This window comes from Oncorhynchus masou, chromosome 24 (genome assembly GCF_036934945.1).
Source record: "Oncorhynchus masou masou isolate Uvic2021 chromosome 24, UVic_Omas_1.1, whole genome shotgun sequence".
In the NCBI taxonomy this organism is placed as follows: domain Eukaryota; kingdom Metazoa; phylum Chordata; class Actinopteri; order Salmoniformes; family Salmonidae; genus Oncorhynchus; species Oncorhynchus masou.
Window position 1 is genome coordinate 31,034,066 of NC_088235.1, and position 16,772 is coordinate 31,050,837.

The 16,772-nt window shown below is 42.2% G+C and overlaps 1 protein-coding gene across 3 annotated transcripts in view; it reads left to right on the forward strand.

Annotated features, from left to right (window-relative positions):
- Positions 1 to 16,772, forward strand: part of macrod2 (mono-ADP ribosylhydrolase 2) — a 1,245,161-nt gene that overhangs the window by 1,134,788 nt on the left and 93,601 nt on the right. For 2 of the 3 annotated variants that reach the window (XM_064933636.1, XM_064933635.1), the window contains exon 10: positions 15,241 to 15,291. The exons of the other annotated variant lie outside the window; for it this stretch is intronic. In XM_064933636.1, the coding sequence (XP_064789708.1) occupies positions 15,241 to 15,291 (51 nt within the window). The remainder of the gene's footprint in view (positions 1 to 15,240; positions 15,292 to 16,772) is intronic. 3 annotated transcript variants of the gene reach the window in all.

Genomic DNA, 16,772 nt, shown 5'->3' on the forward strand with positions numbered 1-16,772 from the left:
TAAGTATAATAAGTACATCTCCATCATCCAAATGCCATGTAGGTAGGGAAACATTTGACCACCTTCCTAGTGTAGAGGAAAGCCTTCGAAAAGTTGTTCATTATTAGTTATCACTCCCAAAGTGACATTGATGAGTACATCTCCATCACTATAATGGAGTTTTAGCAACACCATCTCTAAAGAAAACACCATAACTTGTCATAAATGCAGCAATAAAGATAAGTCATGGCTGGCGCTTTAAATTATGGCATGTGGGGCCATCTGTGGTATGTCTGTAGATTATAGAGTATGTTAGCTGTCAGTCAAACTGCGCAAAAGTGAAACCAAAACTAACCTCGACAGTCACAAGGAAAGGAGGAAAGAAAAGCACTGTGCTATTGTTTTAATGTACAGGAAAGCAGCAGAAGTGAATACTAAGAGAAGATATCTAAGAGAAGGTAACCAACTCCTCCTGAAACTACTGCTCATTGACATGCACAGACTTAACAACTTCTTAGGGATCGATATGACAACAGCCAGTGAAAGTGCAGAGCACCAAATTAAAAACAACAGAAATCCCATAATTAAAATTCCTCAAACATAGAAGTATTTCACACCATTTTAAAGATACACTTCTTGTTAATCCCACCACTGTGTCCAATTTCAAAAAGGCTTTATGGCGAAAACACCACAAACGATTATGTTAGGTCAGAGCCAAGTCACAGAAAAACACAGCCATCTTTCCTGCCAAAGAGAGGAGTCACAAAAATCAGAAATAGAGATAGCATTAATCACTAACTTCTGATGATCTTCATCAGATGACACTCATAGGACTTCATGTTACACAATACATGTATGTTTTGTTTGATAAAGTTCATATTTATATCAAATAATCTCAGTATACATTGGCACGTTATGTTCAGCAGTTCCAAAAACATCCGGTGATTTTGCAGGAAGCCACCTCAATTTACAGAAATTCTAACAGTAAATGTTGATGAAAATACAAGTGTTATGCATGGAACTTTAGATACACTAACCGCTGTGTCAGATTTCAAAAAAGCTTTACGGAAAAAGCAAACCATGCAATAATCTGAGTACGGAGCTCAGAGACCAAACAAGCCAAAAAGATATCCACCATATTGTGCAGTCAACAGAAGTCAGAAATAACATTATAAATATTCACTTATATTTGATGATCTTCATCAGAATGCACTCCCAGGAATCCAAGTTCTACAATAAATGTTTATTTTGTTCGATAATGTCCATCATTTATGTCCAAATAGCTACTTTTGTTAGCGCGTTTTGTAAACAAATCCAAACTCACAAAGTGGGTTCACTAGGAGCAGACGAAATGTCAAAAAGTTCCATTACGGTCCTTTAGAAACATATCAAACGATGTATAGAATCAATCTTTAGGATATTTTTAACATAAATCTTCAAGAATTCCTTTGTCTGTATAGAAACAATGGAACGTGAGCTAACTCTCACATGAACGACCGTTACGAGCTTGTGGTACTCTGCCAGACCACTGACTCAAAGAGCCCTTATGAGCCTCTCCTTTACAGTAGAAGCCTCAAACAAGTTTCTAAAGACTGTTGACATCTAGTGGAAGCCTTAGGAAGTGCAAAATTACCAATACCCCACTGTATCTTCAATAAGGAATGAGTTGAAAAACGACCAACCTCAGATTTCCCACTTCCTGGTTGGATTTTATCTCAGGTTTTTGCCTGCCATATGAGTTCTGTTATGCACACAGACATTGTTCAAACAGTTTTAGAAACTTCAGAGTGTTTTCTATCCAATACTAATAATATGCATATATTAGCAACTGGGCCTGAGTAGCAGGCAGTTTACTCTGGGCACCTCTGGGCATGTTATTCATCCAAGCTACTCAATACTGCCCCCAGCCATAACAAGTTAAAAACTGATTGACAGACAACACTGTGCTATTGTACTATTGTAGTGCAGAAAAGCACAAGGAAAGCTGTTATGTCTAGGTTGAGGTAATGGAAGATAACTCTTCCTGAAGCTACTCTTTATTGACGTGAAGTGACTTCTTAATGAGGTCTTGAGAGGTTCAAATAATGGAGAGAAATTAAATTGGAGACCTTTAGAGAAGGGCATTGCTGGAAATAAGCAGAAGTGCCACACAGTGGTGTGCTTTACCTCATCACACACACACACACACACACACACACACACACACACACACACACACACACACACACACACACACACACACACACACACACACACACACACACACACACACACACACACACAGGAGCTTTCCCTCATCACACAGTCTGGGCTTTGATGTGACCTATGAGCTCACAGGTTAAGGGTTGCCTTTTCACTTCCTCCTGGGACACACTCCCTAAGTACCTTCCCCCCTCAGACCTCTTCCCACTGTCTACCTCCCCTTCTGTCTGCTAAAGGCATCTGATCTCTGACACCTGTTCAAAGCTTTCGCTGGATATCCAACACAGGAGAACCAAGAGTTGTCCCTTTCTTTAACCTACTGTAACTAAAAGAGAACCGAGAGTTGTCCCTTTCTTTAACCTACTGTAACTAAAAGAGAACAGAGAGTTGTCCCTTTCTTTAACCTACTGTAACTAAAAGAGAACCGAGAGTTGTCCCTTTCTTTAACCTACTGTAACTAAAAGAGAACCGAGAGTTGTCCCTTTCTTTAACCTACTGTAACTAAAAGAGAACCAAGAGTTGTCCCTTTCTTTGACCTACTGTAACTAAAAGAGAACCAAGAGTTGTCCCTTTCTTTGACCTACTGTAACTAAAATAGAACCAAGAGTTGTCCCTTTCTTTAACCTACTGTAACTAAAAGAGAACCGAGAGTTGTCCCTTTCTTTGACCTACTGTAACTAAAAGAGAACCAAGAGTTGTCCCTTTCTTTGACCTACTGTAACTAAAAGAGAACCGAGAGTTGTCCCTTTCTTTAACCTACTGTAACTAAAAGAGAACCAAGAGTTGTCCCTTTCTTTGACCTACTGTAACTAAAAGAGAACCGAGAGCCCAGTCCTTTCCATTTTCACAACCTTGTTTGGATGAAACCAGATCAAATTATGATTTGATCTACCTCTGGAACAGCTGTGGGGTCCCTGATGAGAGAGTTGAGAACCACTGACTGAGTTAGTCAACCATTCTCATTTGTTAAAAGGTCAAACATGAGTCTTTCACAAGACACTGCCCATAGTCATATGTAACATGTAATGACATAACACAACAGATCAGCTGGAATAACACTCTCACATGGCTACACAAAAAGTTGTTTTTCTAAAATTTTCAGCATTTCTATCTGAATTTTTTATTTTATTATGGGTGTTGTTTTAGTCAATCAAAAGGCTATTTTACATGGAAATCAGAATGACTGTTCGGGATCTATATCTTACCTTCAGATTTGTGGAGAGAATGGATCCCTTTATTCTGTCTGATCCATACAGTGTATGTGGTGTCAGGGTGGAGAAGAGGTTGGGGACTGTTGAGTCGGTGACATTAATGAGAAGTGGACGCGTGATGATTTAGTGCGTTTCTTCCGTCCAGAGGGAGCAGGCAGTCCGGACCACTTGACTAGGGACAGGAACTATGACTTACTTTGCTCTCCGGAGCAGGGCGGCGTTGAAAGGACTGATATCAGGGGTGGCATTAAGTGTTGAGGAGGATCAGCTGAAATGGAAGATTCCTGGTGTCTGTGATGCCTGGCATTTGGTACGATGCAGAACTGGTGCCTGTCCTGCTGAGTTTCGATGTAGAGTTTTTGCCCAACAAGGTCAAGTTAGGATGTGTCAGTTATCCCGTGAGAGCTTTTGTTCTGGAAATACTACGGTGTTGCAGCTGTGTGTAGGATGGAGATTCCGAGATGTGAGAAGTGTGCAGGACGCCATGAAAGGAGGGAATGTGTAGTATTGGTGGAGAAAGTGTGGGGGTGCCCATGAGGCTGGAGATCAGAGGTGTCCAGTTAGAGGTTGCTAGGGTCAGAGTTGTACAGAAAGTGTTGTATGCTGAAGCAGTGAAGAGAGTGGTAGAGGAAGATGGGGTCGTAAGGGGATTCCTGTAAGTAGGCTGAGGTCAATAGAGAGTGATAGGAATAACATGTGCTTCAGTGAGGGGTGTTTCTTAGCAATTAAAGCCATGGTTGTCAACTGTACTGCAGAAAATAGAGGTTGTTGTGGCAGCTGCAGAGAAGTACTTGGGATTGCGAGGTTTTACTGCAGAAGATTTGCAGGGGGTGTTGAGTGGTAGTGTTCTGTCCTCCCAGACCGTTGGCCTGGAGTAGAATTAGATGGGGTTCAATAGTGGAATGGGGTGGTGTTTTTAGTGAGGGCTAATAGTTGGCAGGGCAATTTTACTTTTACTTTTTCACAATTTTGTATTTACCGGAATTTAATGTAGGTAGGCCATGACTGGCATCACACTCCAGTACAGTAGGTGGCGGTGCATGCACCTACAATTTGGAGGCCAATCAAATCCCAAAGAAGAAGAAGAAGATTAACTGTGTTTGGCCATTATATTTTTGCCATAACTTTCTGACTGAACTAACTGCCATAACTTTCTGACTGAGAAACAAAGCTTAGTTGTCATGGTTATGACATATGCAATGGTTAATCTCACAGTGTGAAGAACACTTGTCTTTTGCTTGAGCAGAATCGGAGCGGGAATCTGAGAGAACCAGAATTAGCTCGGCAGGTGTCCTTGATAGTGCCTGGGAGTAGATGTGTCGAAATAACCAGAGAATCCTAGCTCAACTCAGTCTGTGCTCAAACTCTGTCGTAACACCTCATCATCACGGTTGGAGATAGACAGGCAGAGTGTGTGTGTGTGTGTGTGTTTGTGTCAGTCAGGCAGTTGCGTGGATCAGCGGGAAGAGACAGAGGAACACAGACAGACTACATGACACGTTGTGACTAAATCACACGGTGCTGTAAAGGCTTGTTCTATCACACAGTGTCATCTTCTTGCCTAGAACAGCCCACTTTCTCTCCTCCTCTCTCGTTCTCTCTCACTCACTGTAGCTAGAACATTCTCTCTCACTCACTGTAACTAGAACATTCTCTCCCACTCACTGTAGCTAGAACATTCTCTCATTCTCATTCTCCCTCATTCTATCTGTCTCTTTCTTCCTCGCTCATTCTCCTCTCTAACCAACACCATCTCTCTCTCTCTCTCTCTCTTTCTCTCTCTCTCTCTCTCCCCTCTCTCTATTTCTCTCTGTCTCTCTCTATTGTTCTCTTTCTTTCTCTTTCTCTATTGTTCTCTCTCTCTTTCTCTCTTTCTCTTTCTCTCTGTCTTTCGCTCTTGTTCTTGCTCTCTCACTGTTCCTCTCTCTCTCTCTCTCTCTCTGTCTCTCTCTGTCTCTCTCTGTCTCTCTCTTGCTCTCTCTACACACACCTTACCCCCCACTACCAACATCTGACCAACGTCATCACCTCTACTTCAGCGTGTCTAGACAGGAGAATAGCTTTTTTTCTTTCTCTCCTCCTCTCTTTTCTCATTGTGATGTATTGTGTTGCATGTTTGTGTCCTCGGTGGCATTAGTTTTACCTGTCAAGTAACAATGAATGCAGAAGGACCAGTAAACAGGACATTTGCATACGGGAGATTGTTTCATTACAGTGTCCCTCCCAACAAGCTGTTGATATGAGAAACATTGGTGCCAAGATGAGACCTCGCCATGCTTTACTGCTATAGGGATGGGGGAGAAGTATGTGGTGCATCTTAAACACTAGTACAGGTTACACAGATAGACATGTCCCCTGGATCTATTTGCTTGCAACGGCAGCATTGTGGGTTAGTTTCACAGGACCACTCATACGTAAAATGTGTGCACGCATGACTGACTGTAAGTCACTTTGGATAAAAGTGTTGCTAAATTACATACACAGTAGATGGACACTAAAACTACATTGAACAATGTCTCCAAAAATCTAGACTCCAGAGGATATATGCTATATTTGTACTTTAATTAGAAAATCAGTAATTGGAAAATTAAAATCATTGATGAGTAAAATCATTCACTTGATTAATACATAGTCACCTTAATTGATATCATTAATCATTTGGCATTATATTAGCATGTGCGCACACACACACATTATTAGCCTTGACAGTCATACACTCTTAGAATTTTTTTTTTCTGCTGTCCTCACAGGAGAACACTTTTTGGATCCAGGTAGAACCATTTTTTGGTTCCAGGCAGAACTATTTTGGGTTCCAATAGGGTTCTACCTGGAACCAAAAGGGTTCTATCCGGATCCAAAAAAAAGGTTATTCAAAGGGTTCTCCTGTGGGGACAGCCAAAGAGACATTTTAGATTCTAGAACCCAAAGGTGGTAAGTGTGTATTGTCCAAAGTATTATTCTTAACCATATTAGCATTTCAATTGAATGAATGTTTTATTTGGTATGATTGAGGTCATGGATTGGCATTCATATTGTCCTATTATTTATGTGTGAAAATGGAGCATGCTTTGGCACATAGTCCTTTTATTTGTAACCATATTAGCAAGGATTTAAATGTAATTCATAATTCCTACACTTTGATTGAAGACATGCATGCTTTGGCACATTGTCCTTTTATAGTGTTTGTGACTGTTCTCCACGCTTTGGCACATTGTCCTTTTATAGTGTTTGTGACTGTTCTCCACGCTTTGGCACATTGTCCTTTTATAGTGTTTGTGACTGTTCTCCATGCTTTGGCACATTGTCCTTTTATAGTGTTTGTGACTGTTCTCCACACTTTGGCACATTGTCCTTTTATAGTGTTTGTGACTGTTCTCCACGCTTTGGCACATTGTCCTTTTATAGTGTTTGTGACTGTTCTCCACGCTTTGGCACATTGTCCTTTTATAGTGTTTGTGACTGTTCTCCACGCTTTGGCACATTGTCCTTTTATAGTGTTTGTGACTGTTCTCCACGCTTTGGCACATTGTCCTTTTATAGTGTTTGTGACTGTTCTCCACGCTTTGGCACATTGTCCTTTTATAGTGTTTGTGACTGTTCTCCACGCTTTGGCACATTGTCCTTTTATAGTGTTTGTGACTGTTCTCCACGCTTTGGCACATTGTCCTTTTAAAGTGTTTGTGACTGTTCTCCACGCTTTGGCACATTGTCCTTTTATAGTGTTTGTGACTGTTCTCCACGCTTTGGCACATTGTCCTTTTATAGTGTTTGTGATTGTTCTCCACGCTTTGGCACATTGTCCTTTTATAGTGTTTGTGATTGTTCTCCACGCTTTGGCACATTGTCCTTTTATAGTGTTTGTGACTGTTCTCCACGCTTTGGCACATTGTCCTTTTATAGTGTTTGTGACTGTTCTCCACGCTTTGGCACATTGTCCTTTTACTTGTGACCGTGGTAGGTTCTTTTGCAGCCGTCGTGGTATTGGAGTAGTATTATGTTGAAATTGATTCTCAGTATGTTATGTACTTTAAAATTATATGGGTGAATGATCAAATGCTGCGGGTGCTGTGTCTCTCTGTTTCTTACTCTCTCTCACGCATGCACACACACACACACACATACATTAGAGCATTGGGTCAGTACCGAAAGATTGCTGGTCCGAATACCCGAGCCGACAAGGTGAAGATATCCCCTCTCTCTCTTTGCCCCGCCCCCCTCTCTCTCGCACACTGTTTCCCTTACTTTCCAATTGCTACTTTATTTACATGGCACTTTACTTGTAATGACATGGTTCGTCTTTACACTACATGAGACATGAGAACCCCTACTGGTTCTAATAGGAAGCTTCTCTCTGCCAGTGTTTGTGGGCACCAAAGACTGTAATTTGTGGGAAACACAGCAAACTGTGTTTATTGTGATGAGACTGCCTGGGTTTCTTTTTGTGGTGGAAGGGGACGGGGGGAAGGAGCGGGGGATGCGGGAAGCAGGACCACCGAGAGGGAGTGCAAATTGAGCCTGTGTGGTGTCTGTGTGTGTGGAAGTTGGGAGGGTGTGTGTGTGTGTGTGTGTGTGTGTGTGTATGTGTGTGTGTGTGTGTGTGTGTGTGTGTGTGTGTGTGTGTGTGTGTGTGTGTGTGTGTGTGTGTGTGTGTGTGTGTGTGTGTGTGTGTGTGTGTGTGTGTGTGTGTGTGTATGTGTGTGTGTGTGTGTGTGTGTGTGTGTGTGTGTATGTGTTTCATCAGACTATGAATGACTGTGTCATCGTGTGTTACTGATCACAGTGCCAGTGGCGGGATGCTGGCTCAGGCCTTTTGGCTGCATCCCAGATGGCACCCTATTCCCTTATAGTGCACTACTTTTGACCAGCGACCATACCACCTGTAGGGCTCTGGTCAAAAGTAGTGCACTATATAGGGAATAGGGTGCCATCTGGGATGCTCCCATCTCACTTAGTTATATTTGGCAGTGGGTAGTAACTGTGTTGTAGCTACCATATACTGAGTGCCACGCATTATGTTTAGATCAAGAAGCAAATGTTGTCACTATCGTCTGAAATGTCACAGGAGACAGGATACAATAATTATATTCATACCTGGAATATGCCTTCTGCCTTTGATGGTTTCCCAGTCCCAGATGGTTGTTGCTGAGCAACCTGTACAATTTGTGAGTGACATTAAAAAGGGGCAATCTGCAGTTGCTACATCCCTATTTGGACTTAAAAATAAATTATATGTATTGATTCTTGAAGAATATAACTTAATGCCTCATTAGCTCAGTTTAACTGTTGTACCCCATCAGAACCCAAAATATATGTTTGTTTCACTCCAATTTTGATATAATGGAATGCCAGTCCTTGCTCGTGATTACGTTTCCTCACCCCCATGCCTCAGCTTTTTACCGAAACAGTGGCGAATGCTTTGATATTATTTCAACTGCAGATTGCACCTTTAACTGGTACGATGAGAGGTGAACCCATCCTTCAGTGCTAACTATACCTAGATAGTTTATTGGCATGAGCAGTCTATTCCAGCACCTCAATATCGCCCTTCCTACTTCACATCCCCAGTCCTCTATCCCCTCCACCTTTCTCCCTCCTTCCTCCCCATCAACCCCCTCCTCCCATACCCCATACAAGGCCACATGGCTGAAATTATCTGTGAAGGAGAGTGTCTGCCAGGCCTGTGGTAGTTCACTTACACCACTATTACAGTAGCTTAGGTAAGGGCCTTGAGAACACCCTCCTCTTACCATCTCTTCCACCCTTCCTTCCTGACTACCCCCTTTTCCCTTCCTATGGCCTCCATCCACCACCATCTTCTCCTGGGTTCAACCCACGTAGCTGCCACTGCCTGCAATTCTATAATGCCACCATTACAGTAGCTTTAGGTAAGGGCCTTGAGCCTCCTATACCTCCTCCCTCCGGTAATAGTAAATGTTGTGGTGCTTCTGTCAAATGTGTTTCATGTCGTCGACTGATTGAGAGAGTCGGTCTATCAGCGCTGCCGATGTCCCATTATAGCAGTGTGCCTGCTCCACTTCCTCATTGATCTACCTGCCATTAGGAACCACTACTCACTGGGAGTCTGGGCTGCATATCCACTTATGCTGCACAGAAGTTAACACACTTGAATAATGCAACACGGCATGTAGAGATGTTGAAACGGCTAATTACTGTTCCTGAAACAGTACAGGCTAGAACATTACAATGCAATACCGGCTTCTAGCTTTGTAGGCCACGTTTCCTTGCTAGCTCACAGCTGAAGCCAACATCAGTTCACAACCCTAGTACCTTATTTGTGATAACATGCAAACCATAATGCAAAATATTGCTGATTGTCACCAAACACTTTATTCATTTGATTATTCTCACCCACATCGCATCTCTCCCAGACAAGATCATCTTTGCTTCAGCCTTGAAAGGACTTTGTGTGTGAATGAGGTCATGGGTCTCAAAGACACAGCGCACACTTTTATAAAAGAAGATTTGCTTCTTCTATGTAAATGTGGTTGATCAGTACAATAAAATAAGTCCCAAATGAAAGGTAAAAATTGTTTTTCATCTGTAGCCTCATGAATCACAGAAAACAAGCTCAATAACTCAATGCATGCACACACTCCTATTGAATATGCATTCACCTGCATTGTGAATAGGGCTAGGCTACTGTCACTGCTACATCTTGATTTACCCAGTTGATCAATAGAAACTTTCCATTCAAATGAATGATTACCATTATGTTGTTATGTAGTTAGATTGATAAAAAAAACATGATATTGAACTCAAAAGATCTGTCTGGATCAAGTGCCATTCTCTGTGACTAATTCAAATGTATATTATCGTTTTGGTATCAAGTATTGTGATGGTATCGAGGATCATGATACTGAACCTGGTTTCCGGTTTGAAGTAAAAATGATTGTATTGTGACAACACTAATACATAGCATACGAAATGAAACATATCATACAAAATGGAGGGAGACAGATTTACTTTTACTAGTTTACATCTAGTCCAGGTAGCCCCATCCATGGCCCTCTCGTCCCACATGTCTGCCACAGCCAGGCCTGTGGTACTAATAGCTCAAACTCCATGATTCCTGTAGTTTTAGGTAAGGCCTTGAGACAGTTAACTTTTCCGCTGACTAGATCCACAAAATGGGGGAGCCCTGAGGAAAACAGGAGAGGAAGAGAATTTGAGAGAGAGAGAGAGAGAGGTCCACTCATCAACCAAGAATTCACAAAATGGGACAAACGCAATTGAGACTGTATGCATAATTCTGCAAAAATATCCTTAATGTATAAAGCAAAACCCCAAATAATGCATGCAGAGCAGAATTAGGACGACTCCCGCTAATTATCCAAATCCAGAAAATAACTGTTAAATTCTACAACCACCATAAAGTAAGTGATACCCACACGTTCCACCACAAAGCCCTAACCTGCTGAGAGACCTAGAGAAGAGTCCCCTCAGCCAGCTGGTTCTGGGGCTATGTTCCCGAACACAAACAGACCGCACAGAGCCCCAGGACAGCAACACAATTAGACCCAACCAAATTATGAGAAAACTAAAGGAAGAAAACAAAAATCAAGAAAAACACAGAAAAACTAGAATGCTATCTGGCCTTGAGTACAGAGTTGTAGAATACTTGACCACAGTGACTACAGACTCAGTGAGCATAGCATTGCTATTGAGAGAGGCCGCCGTAGGCAGACCTGACTCTCAAGAGAAGACAAGCTATGTGCACCACGCCCACAAAATGAGGTAGAAACTAAGCTGCACTTCCTAAACTCCTGTGAAAAAAGTTAGAGGCACATATTTCCCACAGATCACAAAGAATTTGAAAACAAATCAACACTGATAAACTCCCATCCCACTGGGCACACACTGGTTGAATCAACATTGTTTCCATATCATTTCAACAAAATGACATTGAACCAACGTGGAATCGATGTTGAATAGATGTTGAATTGACGTCTGTGCCCAGTAGGATATCTGTTAGGCGAAATACCGCAACGTGCAATCACAGCAGCAAGATTGCTCTATCCAATGAAATCAAACAAATTGTAGGAGTGGGACACCCACATCCTTCAAAAAAGGAACAGGGGCGTCCAGTAGCACAAGGACTGTAGGCTATCAGAGGGCCACTCACTGTTTCCTGGGTTAGATAAATGTATTGTACTCGTTCATTCAGTGTTATACAAAAGAAAAGCCTGTCGCCTGACCAAGAGGGAGAACACACCCACAATCATGCACACACACACACACACACACACACACACACACACACACACACACACACACACACACACACACACACACACACACACACACACACATACACACAGAAGGAGCTCTGGTGGTTTCAGCAGCATTTTATCACAGCTAACCCAAACTAGCGCACACAAGGTTCGCATACACACACACACACACACACACACACACACACACACACACACACACACACACACACACACACACACACACATACACACAGAAGGAGCTCTGGTGGTTTCAACAGCATTTTATCACAGCTAACCCAAGCTAGCGCACACAAGGTTCGCATATACACACACACACACACACACACACACACACACACACACACACACACACACACACACACACACACACACACACACACACACATACACACTCACACACACACACACATGGAGCATGATGGCAATGGTTGTAACGGTGTGTGGGTGCGGTCTGCTTGTGTGTGTGGGTGCGTGGGTCTGCTTGTGTGTGTGGTGCGTGTCTGCTTGTGTGTGGGTGGGTGGTCTGCTTGTGTGTGTGGGTGCGTGGTCTGCTTGTGTGTGTGGGTGTGCGGGTCTGCTTGTGTGTGGGGTGCGTGGTCTGCTTGTGTGTGGGTGTGCGTGGTCTGCTTGTGTGTGTGGGTGCGTGGTCTGCTTGTGTGTGTGGGTGGTGTGCTAGTATGCTTTTGATCCTTGCAAGATCTGTGTGTGTGGGTGCGTGGTCTGCTTGTGTGTGTGGGTGCGTGGTCTGCTTGTGTGTGTGGGTGCGTGGTCTGCTTGTGTGTGTGGGTGCATTAGTTCAGCCACAGGAGTGGGCATGCATCGCAATGGCTCTGCCTAGGGCTTATTCTACTCTCTACTCCACGTATCACTCTGAAGACACTCCCTACTCCTGTCTAACCCTCCACACTGAACCATCGCCTCAGGTTTACATTGTGTACAATACCTCATACCGTAGACGGAACAGAGAAATGAAAGGAGCGGCTCTCCTTGAGGTATGGCGACATTGAAAATATGAAGGGCTCACACTGGCTGAAATTCAAGTGTTTTGTGGAAATGTGAGAGACTTCATGTAATCCGTATCATGGGCTACTAATAGCTTACTACACAACATACACTTAGCATTACTTTTGTGTTATAGCTACAGTATACATATCTCCCTGGCATAATACATCATTTATGCAGAAGCATACAATACATTTTTGGAATCGTCGGTCCTTGAGTGCAAATTTTGTCATCAAACTTTGTCACCAAAGTCTGGCATTCTCTGGATTTATGGGGCTTTCAAGACAACTGGGAACTCTGAAAAAAACAAGGTTGAATCATGACGTCAGTAATCTTCAGGTCGGAGCTCTAGAAAGAGGCCAGAGTTCCCGACTTGGAATTCTGAGTTGGATGACCGTTCAAAGTCTGAGATTTCCCAGTTCTGAGTTTCCAGTTGGATTGACTGCATGGCAAATGATCAAGGTGTTGAATGTTTATCCTTTTGAGCTTGGAAAGAGACCCTTAAACGCAGACTTGGACCACACACCCACTCCACTGAATAGCAGGCTAGTGACTGTTTGCGATTAGCCACTGATTCCTTCCAAACCGCTCATTGTTGAATTTGCGATTTTCATGTTGTGTAATGTTTATGTCTAATGGCCGGTGAGCACCGATACATTTTATCAAAAATGTATCTTCATATGACAAGGATTTGCCAGTAGATTGTCGAAGTGATTCATGATGATGAAGTCAGCCTGCAGGTGCCCAGCCCGCTAGAGCGTGATGAGCCAAGTGAAGCTGGATGGGCATTTCTAATGTAACTCTATGGAAGCACCCAAAGGGCTTGAATTTTCGAGCTCTCCCCATAGATTTTGCAGTGACGTAGTGTCTCTATGAGTGACAGAACACTGAGCCAGTCACGGCGCAACTAGAGAACATTACCAACCCGTATGCTGTGTATTTTCCGCGGGCTGCCCCACCACAACAGAAAGCACTGAGCGAGGCGGAAACACCTGCATTTTGGAGCTGCCTTACTCAAGAATGCAAAAAAGAGACCATGTTTGTATGGAAGTTTATTAACTCAATTATCATTTTTAAACATTGTTTGCAAACTAATATGTGACATGTATTAATGCCAAAATAACATGCAAAACCTGTGAATGTTGCCACTGGATGAGAGAGGGAAAGAGAGAGAGAGAGATGGAGAGAAAGACAGAGGGAAAGAGGGAGAGAGAGGACGTTGGCATACATCATTTATAAATGTCATTGGGAGACTATTTTAGTCCAAAGTGAGCTCTGACGAAGGCCTTGAGGCCGGTACATAAAGTTTAGTAAAGAGCAGTGATACTAGCAAGAGCAGTATGCAGGTTTCTTCTTTTTTCTCATCTTATTCAATTATCACCATGCACCTGCAACAAAGATAGATCAGATGTGCGAGTGCCTTTTGAATATTGAGTCCAACGTGATTAAATTCCTTTCCTACTTCTCAAGTCCCATCTGTGTGTAAATGTCCCCATGACCCTTATTCTCAGTGATCCTCAAGGGTTCTTTGGGAAGGCTGATGGTTCTATGTGGAACCATATTGACTCAAAGAACCCTTTGAGTTCTTCAATGGTTCTTTATAGTTCACAAGGGGAGGTGGCTTATTCAAATATTTTGGGGTATGGTTTGCTCACAGCTCTTTTTGTGCAACCTTGAGTGACAGTGTCATTCCAATGTTCTAAGGTGTTGTGTTCTGATATCACATGTTATATCTGACTGTGGTCAGTAATGGTGTTTTGTGAAAGACTTGTGTATGGCCTTGTGTCAATTAGGAGCGGTTGATTTTTATCGTTCGGTGGTTATCAACTCTCTCCTCAGGGACCCCCAGCTGTTCCAGAGGAAGCTCACTTGATTCAGTGAACACAATAACGGCTATGGAATTTAAACAATATAACATGAGTGTCAAACTGACACCATGGAGGACCTCATGTCTGCTGTTTTCTGTTTTCTGTTTTTTCCTTTCAATTAAGAGCTAGACAACCAGGTGAGGGGAGTTCTTTGCTAATCAATTACCTTAATTATCAATCAAGTCCAAGGGAGAACCCACACTCAGCCCTCTATGGAATGAGTTTGACACATGGGTTCTAAAGAATCTACAAATAACTTTTGAGATTGAGAATGGTTCTATAAAGAACCTTTCTCGATAAATGTTATATAAAGAACCATAAAAAAAGGTTCTATATAGCCCCAAAAGGGTTGTGACCATAGCGGAACCATTTTTGTGCTATATATAATTTTTTTATGGTTCTTCATATAACCTTAGGAAAGGGTTATTTATAGCACCATACAGGTTCCATTTATAACTTTATGACCATGGTTCTTTACATAAAATGTTTTTTATTTAGCACCAAAACGAGTTCTGCTATAGTTACCAACCAAATAACCCCTCTCGGGTATTATGTAGAACCATTGTTTTTTGGGTGTGTAAATGCTGCAGTCCTTGGTCATCAAGACTGTAACTACCCAGTGATAGGCCTAACCCAGTATGACACTACTACACTGCAGTATCAGTAGATAGTGGTTTGTGAAATTGCAGGGTGTGATTTTCTCTCTCGTGTATTCTTCACTAGATAACGATGTGACTGCAGAAGAGGACACTGAGGATGGACAGAAGGCAGGAGGTTAGTGCCCATGACGGTTTCAGACTTCTGTTCTTTTCACCTTGTGAGATGCAATTACACATTGAGTGTAGGTTATATGTGCACGTGTTGGAGATATGAAACAGCAGTAAAACGTCAAGGAAACACTCACACTATGGTTGGAAAATACCACTTTTAGCCCTTTGACCTATGTCAGCGCGTTTACATTTATATATGCATTTTCAGTACTCTGACTAAGGTTAGAATTCTGAAATGTTAGCATAATTAAAGAGTGATTGCTCTTCAAACAGTTTCAGAGAGTTTCAGAGAGAGAGCGTTTCAGAGAGAGAGAGAGAGAGAGATCAGGGATAACGCTTCACAAGTAAACCTGTGAAAAGCCTAACACATTTATTTGATACATTCAAGGTGCGGGTAGGTAAGGGGTGGGAGATTGTGTCTGTCACAAAATGGAATGTTCGTTCATTGGTGACACAATTCCAGCAGTGACAAAATCAGTGGTAAAAATACCAGGTACACTCTTAGAAAAAAAGGTGCTATCTAGAACCTAAAAGGGCCCTTCGGCTGTCCCCATAGGAGAACAGTTTTTGGTTCCAGGTAGAACCCTTTTGGTTTCATAGAGGATTCTACGTGGAAACCAAAATGGTTCTATCTGGAACCAAAATGGGTTTTACCTGAAACCGAAAATTATTATCCTATGGGGACAGACAAAGAACCATTTTGAAACCCTTTTTCTAAGAGTGCATTGTTCATTTTCTTATCGATGAAACATTCAAGCACAATACAGTTTTTCCTTCCCAAAACAAAAATCTATTATGAACAGAGTGCGCTAAGTTTTGTATACTTGGACCTTTATACACATTTTTTCAAAATTGTGATGTTTATAAAGGAGTGCAAGGGCGAATTGAGTTATTGCACACACGCACACTTCACGTCGTAAGCGTTCGCTAATGCAAATACATAGTAAAACATGCCAATAGCATCTCACTAGATTGTGCTTGACTCTGCCCACTACGCTTAATTTGATCCCATTGGATACAACGCCATTGATACATCTTTGGTTAGTATCAGTATCTTTGGCGGAGCTGTGTTGTGGCCAAAACATCACTAGTACACGCAGTAGCACACAAACACACACTGCCAGGAAGTGCAGAAAGCTTTGCATTGCTTTGCAATCTACTTGACACCATGGCTGGAATTTAGAGATAAAGTAGCTACCAAGATCCAACTATTGACATTTTGCCTCCGTGTAGTGCGAATCCTTTAAATAAATATGGACCCCCGCCACATACCTGTACCCCTGCACATTGACTTGGTACCGGTACCCCATGGATATAGCGTCATTCTCGTTTTTTTATTGTGTTCCTTCAAAAAAACTAAATATTTTTAACTTTAGTTTATTTAGTAAATATTTTTTTAACACTATTTTCTTAAAATTGCATTATTTGTTAAGGGCTTGTAAGTAAGCATTTCACGGTAAAGTCTACACCTGTTGTATTCAGCGC